A 21385-nucleotide genomic window follows, 5' to 3' on the forward strand; every position below is an offset into this window, starting at 1 on the left:
CACAGTTTCTCTGGGCACCCTGTGTCTGTGCCTCACTACTGATTGAGGTAACTGTGAGGAGCTCTGCTCTGTGGGTTGCACACTCATCTCAAAAGTAAACCTAAACCACTGGCATATGCAATGTCTGTCACCTTTGGTGGGAACACTTGAATCATCACACCAGCCTCTTAGAACCTCCGGGAACGCTCAGGACCTCCAGTCCCCAACTAGAACAGTTCTGTGAAATTACACATTTGCAAAAAAATAAATCAGCAGCAAATGATGGTGAGCAAAACTCTGTCTTGCCTTTTACACTGCAGTAAGGACCTGGTGTTGTACCACTGGAAACAGAAACAGAAACACTGTGACTCCTCACTGGGGACCTGGTGACGAGGATGTCATGTCCCAGCCTGTAAGAGGACTGTGCTCACGCTCAAATACACTAATGATGGTCACAGAAAAGAACCTAAACCTCTCCAAACCACGGCCCTGCTGAACATTTCTCAGGCTGCACAATCATATTTTGCCTCATTTCTTATAAAGGACCATTAGAGTGCACACATTAAGCTCTACAAAGTCATTTAGAGCAACTTTTGAACCCTGGGCCGCCCACTCCACCTTCCTCTGCTCCCACAGCCACTGGGATAAACCCAGACCTACTCAGCCAACCTCAGCAGAGATCTGTCACTCTGAAAGACACCAGAGAGAGCCACAGATTTTCTAACTTCGGTTTGGATGAAACCCCAAGACTCGCTCATCACATCTCGGGGTATTTAGCATTGACTTTAATTAAAAACCTCCCCGTGCCAAACCACATGCAGATGCAAACCGACGCCTTCAGCGTCGGCAAAGCATCGCCCAAAAAAGCTGCTCTGCTCCACTCAGTCTGAGGGAGATGCATGAAGTGGAGACCTGCCTGCTAAATTTCCTCTTGTTCTGCAAAGTCTCTCTCTCTCTCTCTCTCTCTCTCTGCACTGCCCCAATTTACCACAGTGTAAAAAAAAAAAAAAAAACAACCCTACAGTCAAACAAATATATTCTTGGGAAGGAAGGGGGGCTGGTAGAGTGGTTTTTGAAGGCAGGCCAGAGACTGTTTGAAAAGGGGGACACACTGAGTGTTTTAACTGCTGTGATAATTCTGTATAAAGAGATGTTAAGGCTCTAGCTCCTTGCTGTAGCATGCCATGTGTCCCTGAATAAAATTACTGCCATGCAGGCTGTTAGCCGAGGAATGCGTAAACAGACAATGTATCCTTGCATCAGTTCCACAAAATGTTGCACAACACAAATGCCTCTCGATGTGTCATTTCCTGCTTGGCCACCAGCCCAGCTCCTGACAGGCAGTCAACAAAAAAAAAAAAAAAAAAAAAGAGAAAAAAAGAAAAAAAGAAAAAAAAAGAAAAAACAAAAAAGGAAAAAAAGAAAAGAAAATAAATATAGAAAAACAGAAAAATTTTCAAAAGGAAAGGCAAACTGAAAGATTTAAAGCTGTTCTACTCCAAAGCACATTCCACTCGCCTCAGACTTATCCCTCCACCCTCTCTGCCTTTGAAAGAAAAGAGGGAGAACTTCCTAAAAACTGTTATGGTTTTAAGTCAAGGAATCTCAAAAATCTCAATCGCTTCTCTGCGTTTTATAAGCCGGGTCGGCCAAACAGTTAATGTGGGGGCTGAGCAGAACCCCTGGCTGGCTCTGGCAGCGTGCACAGACAGAAAGGCGATGTGATGTTTGCTCATACCTTTCATCACGTGTGCACCTTGCAAGCTGCAGCAGCAGAGAAACGCTCGGGAGCTGAATGAAGCACAGCACTTTGCTCCCCTGAAACACCTCAGCTCAAAGCTCAGAGCTGCCTTTCCATCCACACCCATCAAGAAAGTCGGGGTGGGTGACTTGGGAGCCTACCTTTGATTAGAGAGAAACTAAAGTCTTTGGAAGTCAGGCAAAATATAAAATTATATAGACTTCTCCTCCCCCCTTCCTCATGATTCCCCCATCATTGGGTTTGTCCCAAAAGTGGCCAGAAAAGAGGATGTGCCTCCTGTTCTGAAGGTACCACTATGGAAGGGCAAATCATTATTTCTGTAGTTGTAATGAGGTAAGGCAAAGGCATTAAAGGGGTGCTTAGGTAAAGATTTGGGTGGTTTCTTTGCTCATTTTTTTTTTTTTTCTTTGACTTCCTTTACAGTAATCTCTGGCTATCTGTTGGTCAGTTATGACCTCATGAAAGCTTCTCCGGAAAACTTCTTTCAGCCCGCCCAGCTGGAAGGCAGCTCTGCTGGCTAAGACGTGTGTATGGCAGAGCTTTTATCCTGGATAGGAGGAGAGAAAAAATATCTCCAGGTTTTCCTAATGATTCCCAAAGATCTTATACAACCCCGTCTCTAGACTGAATCACTCAGAGTGCAAAGCACTGTCTCAATTCAGCACAGAAACTCTGCAACACAGTAGATGTCCCTAGATAGACTGGAAGAGGTTAGGCAAAACTAAATAAATCTTTTCTGAGAAAAAAATCATCAGAAGGTCTTTTCTTGCATAGAAATGGGCAAGTTTTCTTAACAGAGCAACCTGACATCACTGTCTCTATTAAAATATTTTCAAATAATAACAGAGAGGCAAGGCAGCAAGCTTCTACAAGCAGGCGTTTAATACGACTAAATGGCACTTACATTTAAGAACCCGACTTTCTGAAGTGCTGAGCTTCTAAAACACCAACTGGAGTCCCTGCATGCCACGACTGTTCAGCACTCCTGAAGTCGGGCTCTAAATGTCTGTGATGTCTGTCATGGCTTTGCTGCTCCTGCCGCTGCTGGGAACCTCGCAGCTTTCGTCTGCTCGAGTCAACTTGCCAACAGAAGGTCAGAGTGCCTTGCCTATAAACAAGCCTTACAAATTCACGATCTAAAGCATGATGTCATGTCTTAAAATGATAAGCTGGCAGCGAAGTAAATGACATTTCGTAAAGATGTGCATAATTTTATGTTTACACTCCTTAGAATGAAGGTTCTAATAAGTCATTGGTTGTGTTCCTTTAAAGGGAAGTTTTATAACTGAGATGAATCACAACTGCAAAAGATCAAAGTTAAAAAACATCAATGATGCCATGGGGTACTTTTTAATCTTGTAATGAATGATGATCATGTGCTCTTATGAAGTTGCTCCAACTGCCAACGCCAGATGTGTATATTAAGAAAAAAGTTGTTTGTGATGTGACAGCTCTGGTTGAGCTGCCAGAGAGAGGAAAACTAGGATAACATGCTTGAAATGTTGAAGTGAAATACAGATCCTGGCAGAGAGGGGCACTATTTGCAGATACATAATTTTTAAAGACAAACACATTTGGTATCAGAGCTGCTCCTTGAATTCCTTATTGCCCCCAACCACCTGATTTTCCTTATGTAACATAAATGCCAGATACATTCATCCAACGATTATTACCAAACTAATACATGTACACAAGTGCAGCATCTCTAAGAAGGAAGCAAAACTTCAATGAAACTCCCAGAGCTCACTGGAGATACTCTTTCCCTACAAATTCAAGTTTAACAATGAGTCATTCCAGAGATGTATCAGAATGACTTGAAAGTATAAGATTGCAGTATTCCACCAAAACATTAAAATACAAATGGGCATTCAAGTTCAAATTTTACTTTCTTAAAAAAAAAAAAAAAAGAAAAAAAAAAGAAAAAAAGGGATAGAAAAAAGAAAGAAAAGAAAAAGATGAAGAAGGACAAAATAACTCCATGTAGGTCATAAGAACTCAGTTAACAGAGAATTTCTAGGCTCAGCTATTCAAAGACACCAGCAGACAGGTATCACATACAGAGGCCTCTTAGGTCTAATGTAAAAAATTCCAGCAGAACTAGGAGAATAGTTACAGGAACAACATAGAATTGTTATATTCTATGAACACAGACTCACTTTCAATCCACTGATCAACAAAACATCCCCATGCCAGCAGGGTCCCTTTCTGTGCTGTGCAGGGTAATACACACTGTTCTCCATACACCATTTTCAAACCTCTCTGCTCTTTCACCACAGTTTTGTCCTCTGCCAGGAGATTTCCTCTTTTGCAGATGCATCAATACATGGAAGCAGCCTCCAGATGGGAATGGCTAAATGATATATAACTTATTCCCTGCTTTTCACTCTATGAATGCAGCTTCCCCAGTGTCCTTCAAGTAAGTTACATGGGGCACCAGCTGCAAGTGAAAATTAAAAATGGGAACTGACTCACAGAGGGAAGACAGAACAAAAATCCCCCTGCTGTGACATCAGGACACCTCAGCTGTAGCAGGTAGCACCACAAGTATGTTCCTAATGAAATGTATCCAGAGCTATTTGCTTTTTGTTAGCTGTTTTTCCAGGTGAAACTCTACAGCCCGGACAGTTCTTACAGGGAGCATTCCAGTTCCCACCTCGGTGTAAGAGGAGGTGACTCTGTAGCGTGTGTTGGCACGAGAAACACTTAACTGCATGAATTCTGTCTACATCTTTCTACTTCTGTCTTTGTGGTATTTTAAACAAAACACCATGAAAGCTCCTTGAAGGTCGCGTTTGTATGTGCAGATCAAAGGCAAAATAATTATTTGAGATGCTTCCATTATAGGGATTCTTTTAATGTGGTTATTCATCAAATAATTCTTAATCTCTATGTGTAATTTAAATAACGCTATACCTGGCTAATCCAATCAATTTAGAGTCATTTATAGTTAGATTAAGAAAAAACTCCAGAACTGGCTCATCAGTGATACCCATATGATGTGAGACTGGTTACCAGCTAAATGTGCTAGACAGGGAGACAGCCAGATAAATCCTGATGGATTAACCAGGCTTGACTGTATCTAAAAATAAGTGCTACCCATAAAACTGCTAGAACATGACAAAACACAATTGTCATAAAAGTACAGCCATTGCAAAATAGATAAATCATGGCAAATAGGTTCTTAGTGAGCTCGCACGACTATGAGATAAATGTGCTGGGTAAAAATCTGCTGGACTATGTTTAAAAAAATATATTTTCTGTGCACAAATAAGAAACAAAGACTATTCTGTTGATATACTGCTTTTTTTATCTTTCTTTGGCCCCTGGGGGTCTACGATGAGTCCATAGCTGAAAACCATCTTCAGGTATGATGAGATTAACCAGGTGCATTAATTATCTGATGGCAAAAGAATTTAAGGGCAAACAAAAAGGCACTATATTATATGTTTCCTCTCTATGCTAGGACTGATCCTGAAAGATCAGGCTCCTGTTTTGTTCTAAATGTCTTCAGTTGGAAGTTTACAGGAGTTCAGGCAATGCAGCATGTTGCAGGATTGTATCTACTGTGTCTAAATCAGCTCATATATAAATACACTGGTTATACTGGATTATATATAAATACACTTAGTTCTCATTTATACTCGCAGATAATGTATCAAGACCTTGATGTGAATGAGAATCAGGTTTGGGATTGCCCAAATTCAGCCAAGCACTTAAGTGAGTGTTTAATTCAAGTATGTGTGTGGTCCAATAGATTCCAAATTAAGCATGCACTCACATATTTTGCTGAGCAAAAACCAGTGTTTGACAAAGATATACATATTTCATCTACAGGTTTCTGTTAAACAAAATTAAGCAGGCATAAGAGCAAAAAGAAGAATATAATACTCACTTCTTGGCTCTCTTGGCCCATCCACTGTAACCTTTATAGCTCTGTGGTATGTAGCGACTTGGGGGGGATTTGTCAGGACAGTTATTGTCAAAGTAAAGCTCTTCCCTACAAAGGGAAAAAACAACAAGGAATGAGTGATTACAACATGAAAACAGTCACATGCATGTTCAGTAAAGAATCAGTTTAAAATTATTCCCTGTCGTTACCACAATCGTGAAAATTAAAAACATAACTGACCATAGGAGTTTTCTTCCCCTTCAGTTTTACTCTATGTCAAGAATACGTCCATGTGTTGACAATCTAAATGTTTCTTATTTAATAATGGGTCATCATACAATGACAGAACAAAAGTGATTCACTGCTGAGGACAAGCCAAATTCTTTGCTGTATTGAAAGTGGTGTAAATCCAAAGCAAGTCAGATTATTTAAAAATTTACTCCAGTTTCGCAGCTGTGTGACAGAGAGCAGAATGTGACCACATGTTATTTACTTCACACAGTTTTATCATTTCATTTGTTTGACTTGACTACAATAAGATGAGGAAAGAATATATTTTCCTCCTGGGAGATGTTTTAACAGGGAGTCAGTGCCTCTGTCCTTCATATGCAGGGGTAATATGATGATATCACTATGGAACACGCCTTTTTTTCCTACACATATTCCATCTATGAAATACCAAGAAAGCCCCCAACTTTCCTGTGAGGGTGAGAAATGTCTGTGTGCACGTACTTTGCTATCGTCAGTCTGCATTGTTGGGGTTTTTTTTTTTTTACTTTTCAAAACTTGAATTCAGGCAGAGATTGCACAAGACATCCACAGCCTTCAGCTGAATGAAAACGTTAAAAAGAAATAAATAAAGGGAGCTGCCTGCATCTGAGCACACATTCTCACAGGCGCTGGCCCCCGTTTGGGAGACTCACTGACAGTTGTAATCTGTTAGATATGCAACGGTTACTCATGTCAGATAGTCAAAACTGAAAACTGTTTCAAGACAGGAAAAGGTGGGCGTACAACAGTGACTCAATAAAACAGTCAGCAATCTTTGGCCTTCATGCTCATTTAAGCTGCTACTTTACCAGACACTTAAAGCTCTTTTTTTCTTTTTTTTTTTTTTTTCCCCTCCTCCCTGGGTGTATTTGTGCATTTTTGCTGCTAGGGCTTTTCCTCTCGCTGAACTCTGAAGGCATTCAATCAAGGCACAAATCTTAAATGATATGTAACAGCACAAACTTAATGCAGTTTTTTCAGGCCTAATATAGAACAGCTTATATATAAGGCATAATACAGAACAGAGCTTTGGCTGTCAAATCCAGTAATTGGTCTTTCTTTCTGGTCCAAGTTGTATATCCCCCAAACCTGCCTGAGACATGCATCATTTATTATCAGGAGTGCAACTTCAAACTGTCTTGGCTATAATTTTCATGAACTAGAATGTGACATGAATTTTTTTTAAAGGAAATATAGCTGTCATTTAGAGTAAAATGATTTTCCAGGTGAAGCTGTGCTCCAGCTGTGCCCAGCTCTCTGGGAGATGCAGGTTAGAGGGAAGGTCAGGACCCTGGCAAATAGAATTATAGAATGGTTTGGTTTGGAAGGGACCTTAAAAACCATCTTGTTCCAACCCTCCTGCCATGGACAGGGACACCTTCCACTAGACAAAGTTTCTCTAATCCCCATCCAAGCTGACCTTAAACACTTTCAGAGATGGAGCATCCACAGCTCCTCTGGGCAACCCGTGCCAGTGAGTCACCACCCTCGCTATTTCTTCCTAATATCCAATCTAAACCTGCCCTCTGTCAGTTTAAGCATGCAAAAATCTCAGGATGCTGAATTCTGTCCCAGTGGCATGGCTGAAGGTGGTTTTTTCCATTTTCACTGGGAAAAGGATTATTTCCTCAATCATCACAGGAGCAGAGTTAGGTGTATTTAGGATGTCCAGTCTTTCTCCAGTCCTGCCCACCTGCTGTCCCAGAGGTGAGCTGTGTGTCCTGCCAGCACAGGGCATGGGCAGTGCTCACACACACACAGCAGCAGCCCTACAGTGCCTCCACACTGCTCGTTTAGGGCTGAGAAGTGTCCGTGCCCTTATCCCTCTCCAAAGAGGAATCCAGTCCACTGCACAAATACAGTTCTCCAGGTTTAAAGCTTCCTTTGGCACCAGCTTACCATGTCAAAAAGTTTTTACTAATAGATTGTATGCTGATGACATTCAGGTCACAGTAACCCCTAGATGATCAGTAGAATACTACTGGTAACAAAGATACTAAAGGAGCTTTTCCATACACCTTTGAAGGAAGAATTTGGCCTTCTATGATACTGTTCTCTTTATACACCAAATCCCTATAAATGTCCCTTATGACAAAAAAAATTAACTCAACAAAATATACTATTTTAAGAACCTACAAAATCGTTCTGTAGAAAAGCACTGCGATATTTTCTACACTAAATATATCTCAACAGGATACAGTGGCCAGGAAAAAATGCATTCCTCAATAAAAAGAGCTAAATTTTGACCTTGACAGTGAGAATTTCTGAACTGACACCTCTCAGCCAGCCTGAGCTGAAGAGGTAAGCAGCTAATCTAAGAGAGAAACTGGTTTTGTTCCCTGACTGGTATTTTACAAACCGAAGTGTGGCTGAAGTAACACTGACGAAGCCCCCGCACACTCCATAAACCACAGAGTCCTTCATTGTGGGGAGCTGCACGGCCCTGCCAGGGCACTCCAGAGCTTTCAAGAGATGATTTACATATTACAGGATTAAGAATGAAATAAATTTTTAAGGTCCCCTGTTTCAGTGATGCTGATGCCTTCCACAGTTATTTCACAGCTATCCCTCCTCAGCTGCAAAATCCTTTAATGCACTTTTTATCACCTTTCTTTATTGCCCTTAGTCATTTCAACTATCCACTTTCAGAGGCTACAGACTAATTGTAGCTCTCTTTTATTAAATTCCCCAGCCAAGCAGTCATCTGGCACTATTGCTTCAGTGTGTCTAAACTGTGCATTCTTTGTTATTCACACATGTGAGCTGAGCTGACACAGAGGAGGACGAGATGGACATATGCTCAAGCACAAGGCAAACCCCAGAAAAGAGCCTGGAAAGAGACTCGGCAGCTTGTGTGTGTGTGTTGCATATTTTTTCAGTTACATGCTAATGTGATTAAAGTATCGGGACACAACAAAATTAAGGTTATGATCCTTTGCTTATTGAAGACAGGAATTCTTTCTTCTCTGGGCTGTGGATCGGGCTTGTAAAAGTGAGCTACCGCCCGAAAACCACATACAAACAACTGCTGCATTCGCATCAAACACTCCTGGTACTTACTCTTATGAATCCAAAAAAGGTGTTTAAGAGAAATTATGCAAACAGAAACGTGAAGCTTCTGTCAGGCAAACAAAATGAATATGTATAAAAATCGGGTTTCTCCATTGAGCCATGGGAAGCGAGTAAAAACGTGGGAGAGGAGGTGAAGTGGTAAGTTGATGATTCAGACTTCACAATCAAATTTAGAGATACAGAGATCAAAGCACGAGCTGCTTAGAAAGATGTAAATCTCAAGTCAGGAACAGGTGTGGATTAGTTTCTTGCCACCGAAAAATGATTTCTTTATTAGTTTATTTTTTCCTGTTCTGCTTCAGGACTTGTATTCACTGATATTTGTCTATGCAAGGAGCTTTCTCACTTCTGTTTGCAACTACTGATTTCTTTTCCTGCTATTTTAAGCATAGTTCTAAAAATCTATCATTGATGATAACTCTTTCTACTTCTCTCCTTCTCTCTCTCTCTCTCCCCCCCTCTCTGTTCTAAGTCTGGGAGACAAGTCTGGACCAATTTCTCCATCCTGCCTCTGGCAGGAGAATGCAGCATTTCAGATCCTCCACCGAGTCCCGGCTGCTTCAAAGGAAAAGCCCTACTTTCTTCCGTTAAGATCATAAGAAATATAGGGGGAGGGGGTCAGCTCTGTTTGGACATAATTACACTTCATCAAAAGAAGCTTTCTTCATCTTCCATGCGTGAAAAGTCTGCAAGCAGTTAAGTCTGTCTTTTTTCTTCCTTTTTTTTTTAACTTTTTTTTTTTTTTTTTTTTTTAAATATAAAAATTGCTATTTGGGAAACTAGCCAAAACTCAGAAAGCCAATATAGTAAAACAGTGCACACCCTTTGTTTTTCTTTGAAGTCTCTTAAATAAATATGTTGAGGGTTTGAAAAGTATACTATCACTTTTCCATAGATTCTACCCAGATTGATCAGAGAAAAAGCCTATTCCAAGTCTGCTAGATAAAAATATAAATTAAACTACTGGAACCAAATTTTAGGAGCCCTGTGTTTGTGTCTGTATCTGTATCTATTGAGGCTTTAGGCTGTCTATTTCATTTCCTATGCTTTAATAAAAAGTATATATCATAGGTTTGAAATTAAATCCTCAGATCAGAGGTAGTGCATCACATTTCAGTCCTTTTTCAGCACTACTAAAAGGCTGATACACTACTGAACTTCTACTGTAAGGCGGTAGCAGTGATGGAGCCAGAGTACTTTCAAACTTAATCCATCAGCAGAATAACAAAGCAAACTGATTACTTGAAGAAAAGAAGACAAATGGAAGAGACAGGCAACACCTTGTTCACAGGGGGAATAGACTCCATATTTGTGTTGTATTACTGTTGGTAAAATAATTGTTTCTTTCAAGTTATTCTCTATTATTAATACTTTTTAAGTTCTAAAATTATAAAGATAATTTTTGGCTAGGTAATTAAAATAAAGAATAGTCACCAAGTCATGCTTTTGGACTCACTTTCACAAAGCACTCGTAAAAATGTGCTGACTGTATTGGACTATCTGGGACTCTGTCATATGTATAATTTACTTTTTTTTGGACAAAAACTCTTTCCTTCTGTAAGATGAACTGCAACTGCTTTCTAAAGAACATTACTGTAAAATCTGCTTATTGCTATTTTCCCAGCACAATTATTCTTCTTCTTTTGCATTGTTTTGCCCCATACAGGGTTGATTTAGGAAAAAAAAAAAAAAGGAATAATTACTCCAAATACACAAAGGAAAAAAAATACGTAGGCTGGATCTGACTGATGATTGATACAACACCCCTCTGAAAACTTCTGCAACAAGAACTGCAGTACCAGCTATCCTTTCAATCGTTACCTGAAGTTTGAAAGTTGTTGTGTGACCCTTAAAGAGGAATTTTTGCAAATTTGCAATGATTACAAAAGCTTTCTATAAGTGCAGTGCAGTTTTCAGATTATAGGAAACTCCTAAAGAGCTGGAAGACAATGACAGCACTCAACATCTTAAAAAAAAAAGAATGAAAAAAATTGAAAGTTACCCTGTCATTTAAAGTAAAGGTTAAATTTAGTTCATGCCTAAGCTTACCAGCAATTCATAAAAAGTCAACCAGTTTACTAAAAAGAAAAGTGGGGGTGATTTTCACAGGTTATCAACAGTTTGGTCTAAAGGGCAGAGAAGCCACTAGAAAGCTTTTCACCAACAGCTGTTAAGCCTTGAAAGATTTAAGTCCCTAAAGAATACAACCTATAGAACATGTGATATGCAAAGTCCCCCTAATTACAGGTTTACTGCAACAACTTCAGAAGCAGCTCTGCTGCTAAAGGGAATTCTTCACCTCTCACTGCCATGGCCTGAAATACACTCCCCTGACTCTGCAGAACCTGGATCACAGATATTCCCTTTTCCTTCCACCCTTCCTGTGTGATTCAAACAGGGAAGCAGGTACTCCCTGAATCATTTTTCAACACTTCTGTCTGATAAAAAGCTACAGACTCCTAACTTGCTTTGTGCAAATGCTGAAGTTTGACAATAAAATGCGTGCACATCACTCCAAAAAAAAAAGACTGACAACTTGAACAATGTGGTTTGTGGAAGGTGTCCCTGCTTATGGCAAGGGGTTGGAATTAGATGAGCTTTAAGGTTTCTTACACATCAAACTTTTCTGTGATTCTATGAATGGATTGTGGGTTAATCAATATTTCATTATGAAGTAAGTTTGACATCTAGGCATCGTTTTTCACATCGTTATGAACATGTAAAAGGCAGTGGCCTACCTCTTCCACTTCTGCCCACAAATCGCAAGTCATTAAATCTGGCCACCTGGTTCTTCATCACAGCAGAAGCGTTTCGCAGCTCTGCAGAGTAGTTCTCATCGTTTCCAGCCATGACAGTCACCACTGTGCCATCGGGCACTTCTCCCAAGGCCACCACCTGCGAAAACAGGGAGACAATCACCATGGTGAAGCCACACTTTGGAGGTGTGTGCTCCCCTCCCAGCTCTGCAGGCTGCCATGCTCGTGAAGAAGCTCTGTGGCGAGCAGTCTGGTACTTGCTGTGCACAGAACAAAGTGCCACATCAAACACAGAAACATCATGTGTTGTCTCCGTTTCCCAGAGCTTCTTCATTGTTGCATTTCTTCAGAAACGCTCAACATCCTTATGTTGAGTGCACACTTTAATGCTTTCCGAAGGACAACTTTGTTCTTAGCAAGCAGGGAGCAGTGAGAGAACAGGAGGCAAGGCTTGTATCTGTAAATTATGCATGGGAAAGCATTTAAAATGGAAAGCTAGAAATTAGTATTAGCAGCCTTATCACTCAGATTTGGTTCTGTTCTGGTTGTACCCATCACCCTGACCCCTGAGCACCTCAGCCAGAGGGATCCATGTATCCACCCATCCCAGGAGTGGCACTCGGGGCACCAGCTGGCAAAGCTCTATGCCCAACACGCTCTACAATGGAGCACTTTATGGCTGGAATTCAAACTCCTCATGTGCAAAATAAAACAAAGCTGTATTTCCTTGCAGGCATGTAAATTTTCATAGCGCTTGCAAGAGCAAGTGGTTAGTGCTGATACCTCCCTCAAATTCCAGGATGGGTGAACAGAAGATATTAAAGTATTTCATTTCTTCTTACGTTCCAGCTACCTGATAGTCTCCCTTTCATGCTTCAGTGGTTGTGCAGTGCTCCAACATCTGATTAAATAAATGTCATGGAGCAGACAGCTTCTGGTTCGAAAACACCAGGAATACCTACAGTGTTAGTGCTCTGTGGCTTCTTAAAGCAAAAATAAAGTTAAACAGGAATGCTAAGTTACTAGGAAGAAAATATACACACAGGGAAAAAATGTCCACAAAAGTATTAATAAAATAACCTCCTTTTCCCCAGTTGGCTAATTCTGATGCTGAAATTAAATTTATAACAAGAAGAGATTCAGAAATATTGCATGGCTGAGCCAGAACTTGAAAAAATATCTTAAGCTACAAAGTCTCTCCCCTCGCAGTTGCTACCAATTTACATGGTCAGATATGAGTTTTTATATTATTCAGAGTAATTTATTCTGTCTCCTGAAATATATAATACATTTTGTCATATGGCCTTCCTGAAATGTCTTTTCCATAAATGATCCTGGTTGAAACTAATAATTGCAGGTTGCAGGTGATATTAATTCACTGGAAAGAATGAGGAGTTCTGGATATATAGGGAGAACATTATGTGGTCCAGTGAACTGTACAATGTTTCTCTAAAACAATAAAGAGGAATTACAATAATATAGAAATAGGCCACATTACCGAGAACTACAGCTTATTTTATTTAAAAGAAATATTGAAGAGAGAGAGAAGCAAGTGAAGCTTAAACACTGCTTGAAAAGAATTTACCTGCTTTTCTTTTTTTGCATAAAACAGCAGGTAATACCACCCAAAACTAAAAGCTAAAGTTTTGCCACAAACTACTGTGAGGTCTTAATGTATTAAACAAAGATTTTACTTTAAAGTCGTATGAAAGTCCCTGAACATAAAAACAGAGGAACCACCACTGTGGCTAAGATCTGAGGTCCCAATAACTCTGTCTTGGGTCTGGCAGCAACCAGGTATGACGGCTTAAAAGCCAGGTGTAAGGAATAATAAACAATAATCAAACAACAAATACCAATCTGGTAAACAGATTAAAAAGCTGACTCCAACTATTAACTAATGGATACTGGCTTATACTGTGAAGCATGGGGCTTGAGACTACTTATAAACCACTCCCTTCCCAGTCTGCAAGAGACCACGTTATCTCTGGACACTCTTGTCGTGCCCATCAGCATCCCAGGGAGTTGCACCCAACGCCTTTTATACCTCACAAAACAACAACAAAAAATCACATTAACTCCAGAAATGCAAAGCACCTGAGAGCACAGCAGGAAGCACAAGGCTGCCAGGGGCCTGGGAAGAGGCAGTGAGGTGCCTGAAGCCTCAGCTCACCTCTTTCTCCCAGGTACCTGCAGAGCATGGACAGGCAGCGCCATCACGGCCCCAAACCCAGGTACAGATTATAACACCTGGCAGGAGGGAGCAAAATCCTTTAAAAGGCTCCCTCTGTCCTCTGTTGCTTTTCAGAGCTTTCCTTCCTGCCCTTTCCACTCATGTCAGCTCAATTTGTCAGCTTAGCCACCAGCCCAGAGCTGCACGTGCCGCTGCTGTCGCTGAGCGATCGCAACTTTTCAAGACCCGCACCTTGGATGCAGTACCACTGCTCATCTCCTTCAGAGAGGACCAAAGGACAAGACAAACTGAAATCAGAGATGAAAATAAAAACCTTGCCTCATAAAATAAAACCCTATAACATGGGGAGCTCCACTGCCACGCAACAGGAGCAAAAGGCTTATTCTTTTCTACTTCAATATTTTCTTGCCACAAACCAGCCTAAGACTATTGCACAGGTACATAGAAGCGCTGTGTAGAAAAAAGCTCTGCAAAACAAGTTTGAAACCTGGAGAAGTACCCGTCATTTTGAGAATTTTCAAAAGTAATTGTACATACTGAAAGACTGTTGGCATAAACCATGAGCTGGCAATTTTATGCCGTGTATCAATACAAAATTTATTACATATTCTTAGAAAGAGGATTGTAAATGCACTGTGAAATGAGTAAGGACTGTGTTAACAATTAAAGATTAGAAGTAGCCACAGTGAACATTCCTTACCTATTCTTTAATACTCAGTATCACTATTTGAAAATCTTTATTTTCCAAATTAAGCTCCCAACATATTTTGATTTCCCTGCCCCCCCGCCCTTTTCTTTTCTTTCAGCTAGAGCTCAAAAAGGTACATGAATCCCCAAAATAAAACCAAACCAATTCTTATGAGTTGAAAATAACTATGTGTTTTTTGCATAACACAATTCTGGTTAGGCAACCTGTTTGCCCAGTTTCGGTCCAGTGGGATTTGAACTGGCCAAAGTATGTAGCCTGAAGACGGAAGTTATAAGCACAAAGCAAAACTCCTATACAGCAACAGGTACTCAGACTTTCTGCAGAGTAAAATGCTTGTCTGAAAAAAAAAAATGGCCAACACTAGTGTACATGCTAACCAGTTCCTCTCAAACATTGATACGTGCCACTTCAAAAGCTTTCTTGCAAAACACTGAATTCAGTCTCTGGATGTAAAATCTTCTGTATTGAGAATGCTTTTCCCAGACATTGCCAAAAGAGCATCTGATACTATTAAAAATATTTCAGTGTCCTGTAACTTAAAACAGAATAACTGATTTGTGCTACTTTTTGTTTCAAATCTACATCTGGGCTGACAATTTATACAGCAGGTTTCAGCTTGAAGCTATTTAAAACAGCTGAGTTATAAACTCCGAAAATTGGGGTTTGGAGGGAAATGCTGACAGACCCTGAACTACTGTGGTGCTACTGGGGAAATGTTTTAGACTCCACATCCCATTTCCCCCCCTGCCTTTAGGTCCACTAACACTCTCTGCTGCTATTAGCATCATACAGAAGTCACTTCTAACATGACAATCTGGGTCTTTATGACTTGCAGTAAAAACTCCCACAGAGGGGCCAAATTCTGATGACTCGACTCAAAGTATCGCTGGCTACTGAGATTAAGAAGTGAACATGATTTGGACCTAGGTGCACAATATCCATTTATTTTATTCTAAATATTAATAGCTAAAGCTGTATTAACAAGTATTCATCTAATACTCTTCCCCACAAAACCAGACTGCATTAACAATCTTCTTAGTGAGCACACAACAGGGACTCCCTCCCTAGTGTGTGCAAATATTAATACTCAAAATTCAAACCTAATGCTAAGCCAACACTATTTCAAAAAATTATAATCAAACCCAGCACTGTTTATAACATACTTCCTCTCCTGCATATGATTTATATCTGTTTTTTAAATTAAAACAGTGCTATATCCAGCGTACGTTTTTGCTCGAGATTGCTGCAAGAGAATTATGACACACTTAACACACCACTCAAAACATTATCATCAACATACTATTTATTGCCAATAAAACTTCACAAAGTGTGTTGTCTGTGAGCTATTTCATTTTCAAGTTATTGTTTAGCCGAGATTTCTATAGCTCATATCTGTCTCTTTTTTCCCTTTCAGAGCTGATTCCCATTCTGTTGTAACACAATCAAGTGTTTCACTGTATGATACATGCAGCTCCTTTGGTCTAAAACTACTGGGCAGCTGCATGCAAGTTGCATTTCAAAAATGAAATAGAATTTTTTTAAAATGGTCATAAGTATTTCAAGTGAATTTTGAATTAATTTACAGGTAATGAAGGGTATATATAATTTTGGCATATTTTAAGAAGTGCATATTGCATATGAAAACACAGCTGCACGCACAGCAGCCGGGTGCAAGGGGCAACGTGGCGTGCCTCTGCTGAATGTGAAAATCGGTCACATCTGCACCTCCATGTCAGCAATCAAACACAGGACCCACATATAAGACACATATAAATACACTATATATGAACACAAAAAGATTGGAGAGCAGTCTAATCCTTTGTCTACCTTTTTGACACATGTAAGCATTCTTATTGTAATAGTATTCTAAAGACTTTAATATTTAGTTTAGATCTTTCCCTTATTCTAATGAGATGCGACCGCATCCTTTGAATTGCTGTGAGGTAGGAGAAGGCTCAGACACCTCAAATGAGAACAGCACGATAATGCAACAGCTCCCGCGTCCCTGCTTTAAAGAGTAACTATAACCCCAACTTAATCTAGCGCTCAATTAAATTATAATCACAATCCTCCGAAAGCTCCTCCTTCTTACCCCGCAGCCCCTCTGAATCAGAATCACTGGGACACACATGTAGAGAGCCTCTGAGTGCTACACCAAGCCATGGGGTCAAAAGCCACCCCATTTTCCTGCCATTTCTGCCCAGGCTGACCATCGCGTCCCGCACGAGCAGGCCTTGTGCAAAGGGTTCCTCCTGCAATTCCAGCCTCTCCAAGCTGTTCCCACACACACGAGCGCTTAAGCCAAGCCTCACCCGCACACCCGTGACATCTTCAAAGCGAACCTCCATCGCTATCACCACTCACTGTACCAGGGGCTCATTTAACCACTTCTACTATTTCTTCCCGGACAAACGGCCATGATAACACGGATGGCAGCCGGGAAACACGAGAAAAAGGCGATGGTCTGGAACGTGCTGGGTGACTCTGTTTCCAAACTTTTCTGTCTTTTCAGGGATTTCCAGGTGTGTTATTTTTCACAGGAAAATGTTGAGACCCTCGCAGGGCCACCCCACCTCACTCTGACCCATGCCCTGCTCAGGAAGGCACTTGGGGACACCTCAGCCATTGCCCCCTCCCTACCAAAAGCCACGGGAAGGAAAACTCCAGGGGGAACACTTGGAAATATTGCTAGAGGAGGAAAAGGGCTTGCTTTAAAGCACGCAATTACTGTTGTTATTATTACAGGTTTTTTTTCTAAAATCGTTTCCTCTCATTAGCGCGCCGTGGGGATAGAGACAGAAAATTAAAAGCAGCATCCCCAGTGCAGAGCGGGGTGGGATTTATTATGGAAATGTGCGACCCTGCCAAGGAGAGCGTCTCTGGGCAGCCACTTCCTCGGTTGTCCACCAGGAGAAGTGAAGGGGCCCCGTGTCCCCCCCTCCAGGTGCTGTGTCCCCCTTTCCCAGCCCCATCTCTGCCCGGGCTGCTGGAGGGCAAAGCCCCGATCCCACCCTGCTCTCCAGCCTGACCCCTCAGTCTCCAGCACGCTTCAGAGCCACCCCAAATGCCCCAGCCCCGCTCCCGGGAGCGGAGAGGAGGAAGGGACATCCCCGTGGGTCAGGGACTGGTTTCTCGAGGTGCAGGGGTACCACACTGAGCTGCGGCCGAGGGCTGAACCCCTCCTTCCCCAGGGAGGGAAAGCAGGTTTCTTAAAAAAAAAAAGCCCAAGGAGACACTGTGGGGAGCAGGGGGTGTCTCCGGAGGGATGCTGGAGGGGGCACAGGGTGCCCCTGGGCTGCGGGGGACACACACCGGCAGTGTGCGGGGATGGAGATAACGGGATGGCTCCGGGGCTGCGGGCAGTGCAGGGGGTGGGCAGAGCTGGGGGGCACAGAAAGGGTGAGGGGGCAGAGCTGGGGGACACGGGGAGCACAGCCAGGGTGAGGGGGCAGAGCTGAGGGACACGGAGGGCACAGTCAGGGTGAGGGGGCAGAGCTGAGGGACACACTGAGGGAGAGGAGCAGAGCTGGGGGACACGGGGGGCACAGTCGGGGTGAGGGGGCAGAGCTGGGGGACACGGGGGGCACAGGAGCGCAGCAGGACGAGGGGCACGGCAGGAGCCGGACAGGGGGTGAGAGGCACTGCGGGGGCTGCACACGAGACATCGCGGGACGGGGACACAGGAGGCACAGCGGGACGGGGACACGATACAGAAGTCACTGCAAGACTTGAACTTGGGGTGGGGGAGGAATACAGGAGTCACTGCAGGACTCGGGGTCAGAGAAGCCCCCCGGGCCCCGCGGGGGCACAGCAGGAGTTGCAGGGTGGGGGTGCACGGGGAGCATCGCAGAGCTGGGGATGTGAGGGGGGCACAGGAGGCACTGCAGCCCAGGGACCACCGGAGACATTTCGGAGGCGAGGGGGGTCGGGGGCACGCAGAAACCCCTGCGGGCCTGTGGGGCACCGAGATGCTGCAGGAGGGGAGGCGGGAGGGCACAGAAGTCCCTGCGGGCCGGGGGAGGACACAAAAGTCCCTGCGGGCCGGGGGGCACAGCAGGCACTGAAGGACGGGGCTGGGGGCTGGAACTGCGGGACACACAGAGAGCAATCCCTCCGGGCTGCGGGGCACAGAGGCTCCTGCAGGACGGGAATCACCGCAGACACTGCGGGCGGGGCTGGGGGGGCACAGGAGCCGCAGCAGGAGGAAGGGCAGGGGGCACGGGGGGAGCATCCCGGGCCGCGGCCGTGCGGGAGGGGGGTGTCTCACCTTGAACGCCACCGGGAGGGTCTTGTTGCAGCGCCAGTGCGAGGGCAGGACGGAGCAGAGGAAGTTGGGGCTGTCGGTGCGGACCAGCTCGGCGGGGTGGTCAGCGATGATCTCCACCATGGTGCGGTTATCGTGGGGGCGCAGCCGGGGCACGGCGGCCGCCGCGTCCTGTTGCTGCTGCTGCTGCTGCTGCTGCTGGGCTACCACCACCGGGCTGACCTCGCTCATCTTGCCGGGCTGCAGGCTGCTGGAGGGGGGGCTGAACCTCCGGCTGGTGCTGGGATCTACGGGAATACGCATCACAACAGCCACAAGTTAGCGAATTGGGGGGCGGGGGGGGGGGGAGCGGTAGGGGGATCGCTGGTAGAGGAGGCGTGTAGTGGGGGGTGGGGGTTGTAAAAAAATATATCTAGCGAAAAAAGGGGTGAATGAAAAAGTGGAGGGGTGAGGATAAGGGGCAAAAAAAGCAATTAGGCAAAAAAAATTAAAAAAAAAGGAGCGGATTAAACGCACGAAAAAAAAATATCTCAGTCTGTTTTTGGTTTGTTTTGGTTCTTTTTTTTTAAAGAAAAATAGACGGGGCGAGGGGTGATGCCGGTCTGGGGGTGCCTGCAGCCTGGAGCAGCGAGGAGACAGAGGCTGGCGGTGGGTCCGGGGCTGCCCCTCTCAGCACAGCCCGGCTGGAAACTGCATGGTCCCGGCTTCTGCCCAGCTGCAAAGCGCTGCTGCTTCTCCTCCTCCTTCCTTCCTTCCTTCTCGCACAGTCTCTCTGCTCTTTTCCCTCCTTCTAGCCACCGCTTCTTCCCTCAAGTGCTCGAGTTTCTTCCCTTTTTTCTTCCCCTCCCTCCCCGTCTTCTTTTCCTTTTCGGATTTTCCAAAGATTGTCTTGGGAGAAGTAGAACTCGCTGCTGGTTCAGCTTCCTGGGCTGCTGCTGGTGGTGGCCGCCAGAATCGTAGCGTAACTCAGCCCCGGAGAGGAGCGGAGACGAGAGGGGGGGTTCAGGGGAACGTCCCGGTTTCCTCCGAAGAAATCTTCCTCCTCCGGACACACACAGAGAAAAAAAAAAAAAGAAAGAAAGGAGGAAAAAAAAAAAAAAAAAGAAGGAGCAAACAAAAAGCCTCGCTGGGACAGAGGCGAGGAGCCGCTGGGTTCCCCCGCTTATTGCCTTTGGCTTCAGGAAGCGAGAGCTCGGGAAGGGGCTTGGGAAAATTGGCTCCCCCCCTCCAAAAAAAAGGCGCTCCCGAAGCGATTTCGGCGGGGAAACAAAGTTACTGGGTTTTTGGGGTGAAGAGGAAAGTCACAGGGCTGATAATTAAAAGAGGCTTTTTAGCTAGTTCCTTTCGGAGGATCAGGACTTAAGAAGAGTTGAACTTTCGGATTCCCAGAGAAAAAGAAGCGGGGATCATAGTTGAGAAAAAAAAAAAACAATCAGCACAGCAATAAAACACCCCTCCTTAGGCTGATTTCTAAAATATGACCAAGCAAATTCTAGGAAAAGGCAGCCTCGGTGCAGCCCGGTCCTTCACATGAAGTCGCTGCTGGATCCAAGTCCGTTGAGTTGAATAGGCGAACAAAATCTTGCTTTTTTTTTTTCCGCCCTTGATGAACAACAGCAGCAAAAAATCATTAAAATGTTTTGTTTGAGTTATTTTTCTTTCTGGAAAATCGGGTTAAAAAAATAATTACGAAAAAAAGCAACCAAAAGTTACAAACTTCTTTTGGGTCCCAAGAAGTTGAGGTCGGGGAAGATGAAGGAGCCGGAAAAAAAATAACAAACCCACGCCACAGTTTTTTTGTCCTGAATGTGGTTTTTGGAGGCTGGGATTTCTAATGATTAGGTTTTTGTGGTTTATATATACAGGACTCTCTGGCTAAGGCGATCATTATGCTGATGAGAGTCAGCAGCACGTGGTGCTTCAGTCCTCAGACTTTTGCAGCCTTCAAAATAAATAAACCAATGTGCATCCCCCCCAGGAGGAGAAACTCTCACCCACGGGGAGAGGGACAGGGAAGGGGGGGAGCAGGAGACGGTCTCCGATCTCCACTTCTCTCCGGGTTTTTTCCATTAACACTTTGGGCTTGTTTGTTTAAATTTAAAAAAAAAAAAAAAAAAAAAAAAAAAGCGCCTGAAAAATTTTGTTTGGAAAAAAAAAGTAAGAATAATCTGGTGCCAAAGAGTTTTTTGCTAAGTCTCCGGTAGTCTAAAGCCTAAACCATTTCCTTGAATGAATGAAAGCTATAAAACCCCCTTCAGACTATTAAGGTAAAGGGAGTCGGGTTTGTTTTCTCCCTTAAAAAAAAAAAAAAAAAAAAAAAAGGGCAGATCTTATTAAAAACCATTTACATACCCAATGGTATGAAAGTGTCACCGCCTCCCCGCGCAGATAACAGCCTATCACAACCCGCCCTCTAATTTCTAAGGCTTTACTCCGACTTGCTACTTCCACCTTCTTGTAAAAAGTCGGCGCTGCGTGTGTGCTCCTTGC

The 21385-nt window shown here is 43.4% G+C and overlaps 1 protein-coding gene across 6 annotated transcripts in view; it reads right to left on the reverse strand.

The window, feature by feature from the left end:
* The window catches only part of RUNX2 (RUNX family transcription factor 2), a 156027-nt gene extending 136814 nt beyond the window's left edge, over nt 1-19213 (reverse strand). For all 6 annotated transcript variants that reach the window (XM_033056185.1, XM_033056182.1, XM_033056181.1 and 3 more), the window contains exons 1-3: nt 18899-19213; nt 11711-11867; nt 5634-5738 (exon numbers count right to left, since the gene is read on the reverse strand). In XM_033056185.1, the coding sequence (XP_032912076.1) occupies nt 5634-5738; nt 11711-11867; nt 18899-19198 (562 nt within the window). In that variant the 5' untranslated portion in view covers nt 19199-19213. The remainder of the gene's footprint in view (nt 1-5633; nt 5739-11710; nt 11868-18898) is intronic.
* Nucleotides 19214-21385: the final 2172 nt, after the last annotated feature.

Source organism: Catharus ustulatus, chromosome 3 (genome assembly GCF_009819885.2).
Source record: "Catharus ustulatus isolate bCatUst1 chromosome 3, bCatUst1.pri.v2, whole genome shotgun sequence".
Lineage (NCBI taxonomy): Eukaryota > Metazoa > Chordata > Aves > Passeriformes > Turdidae > Catharus > Catharus ustulatus.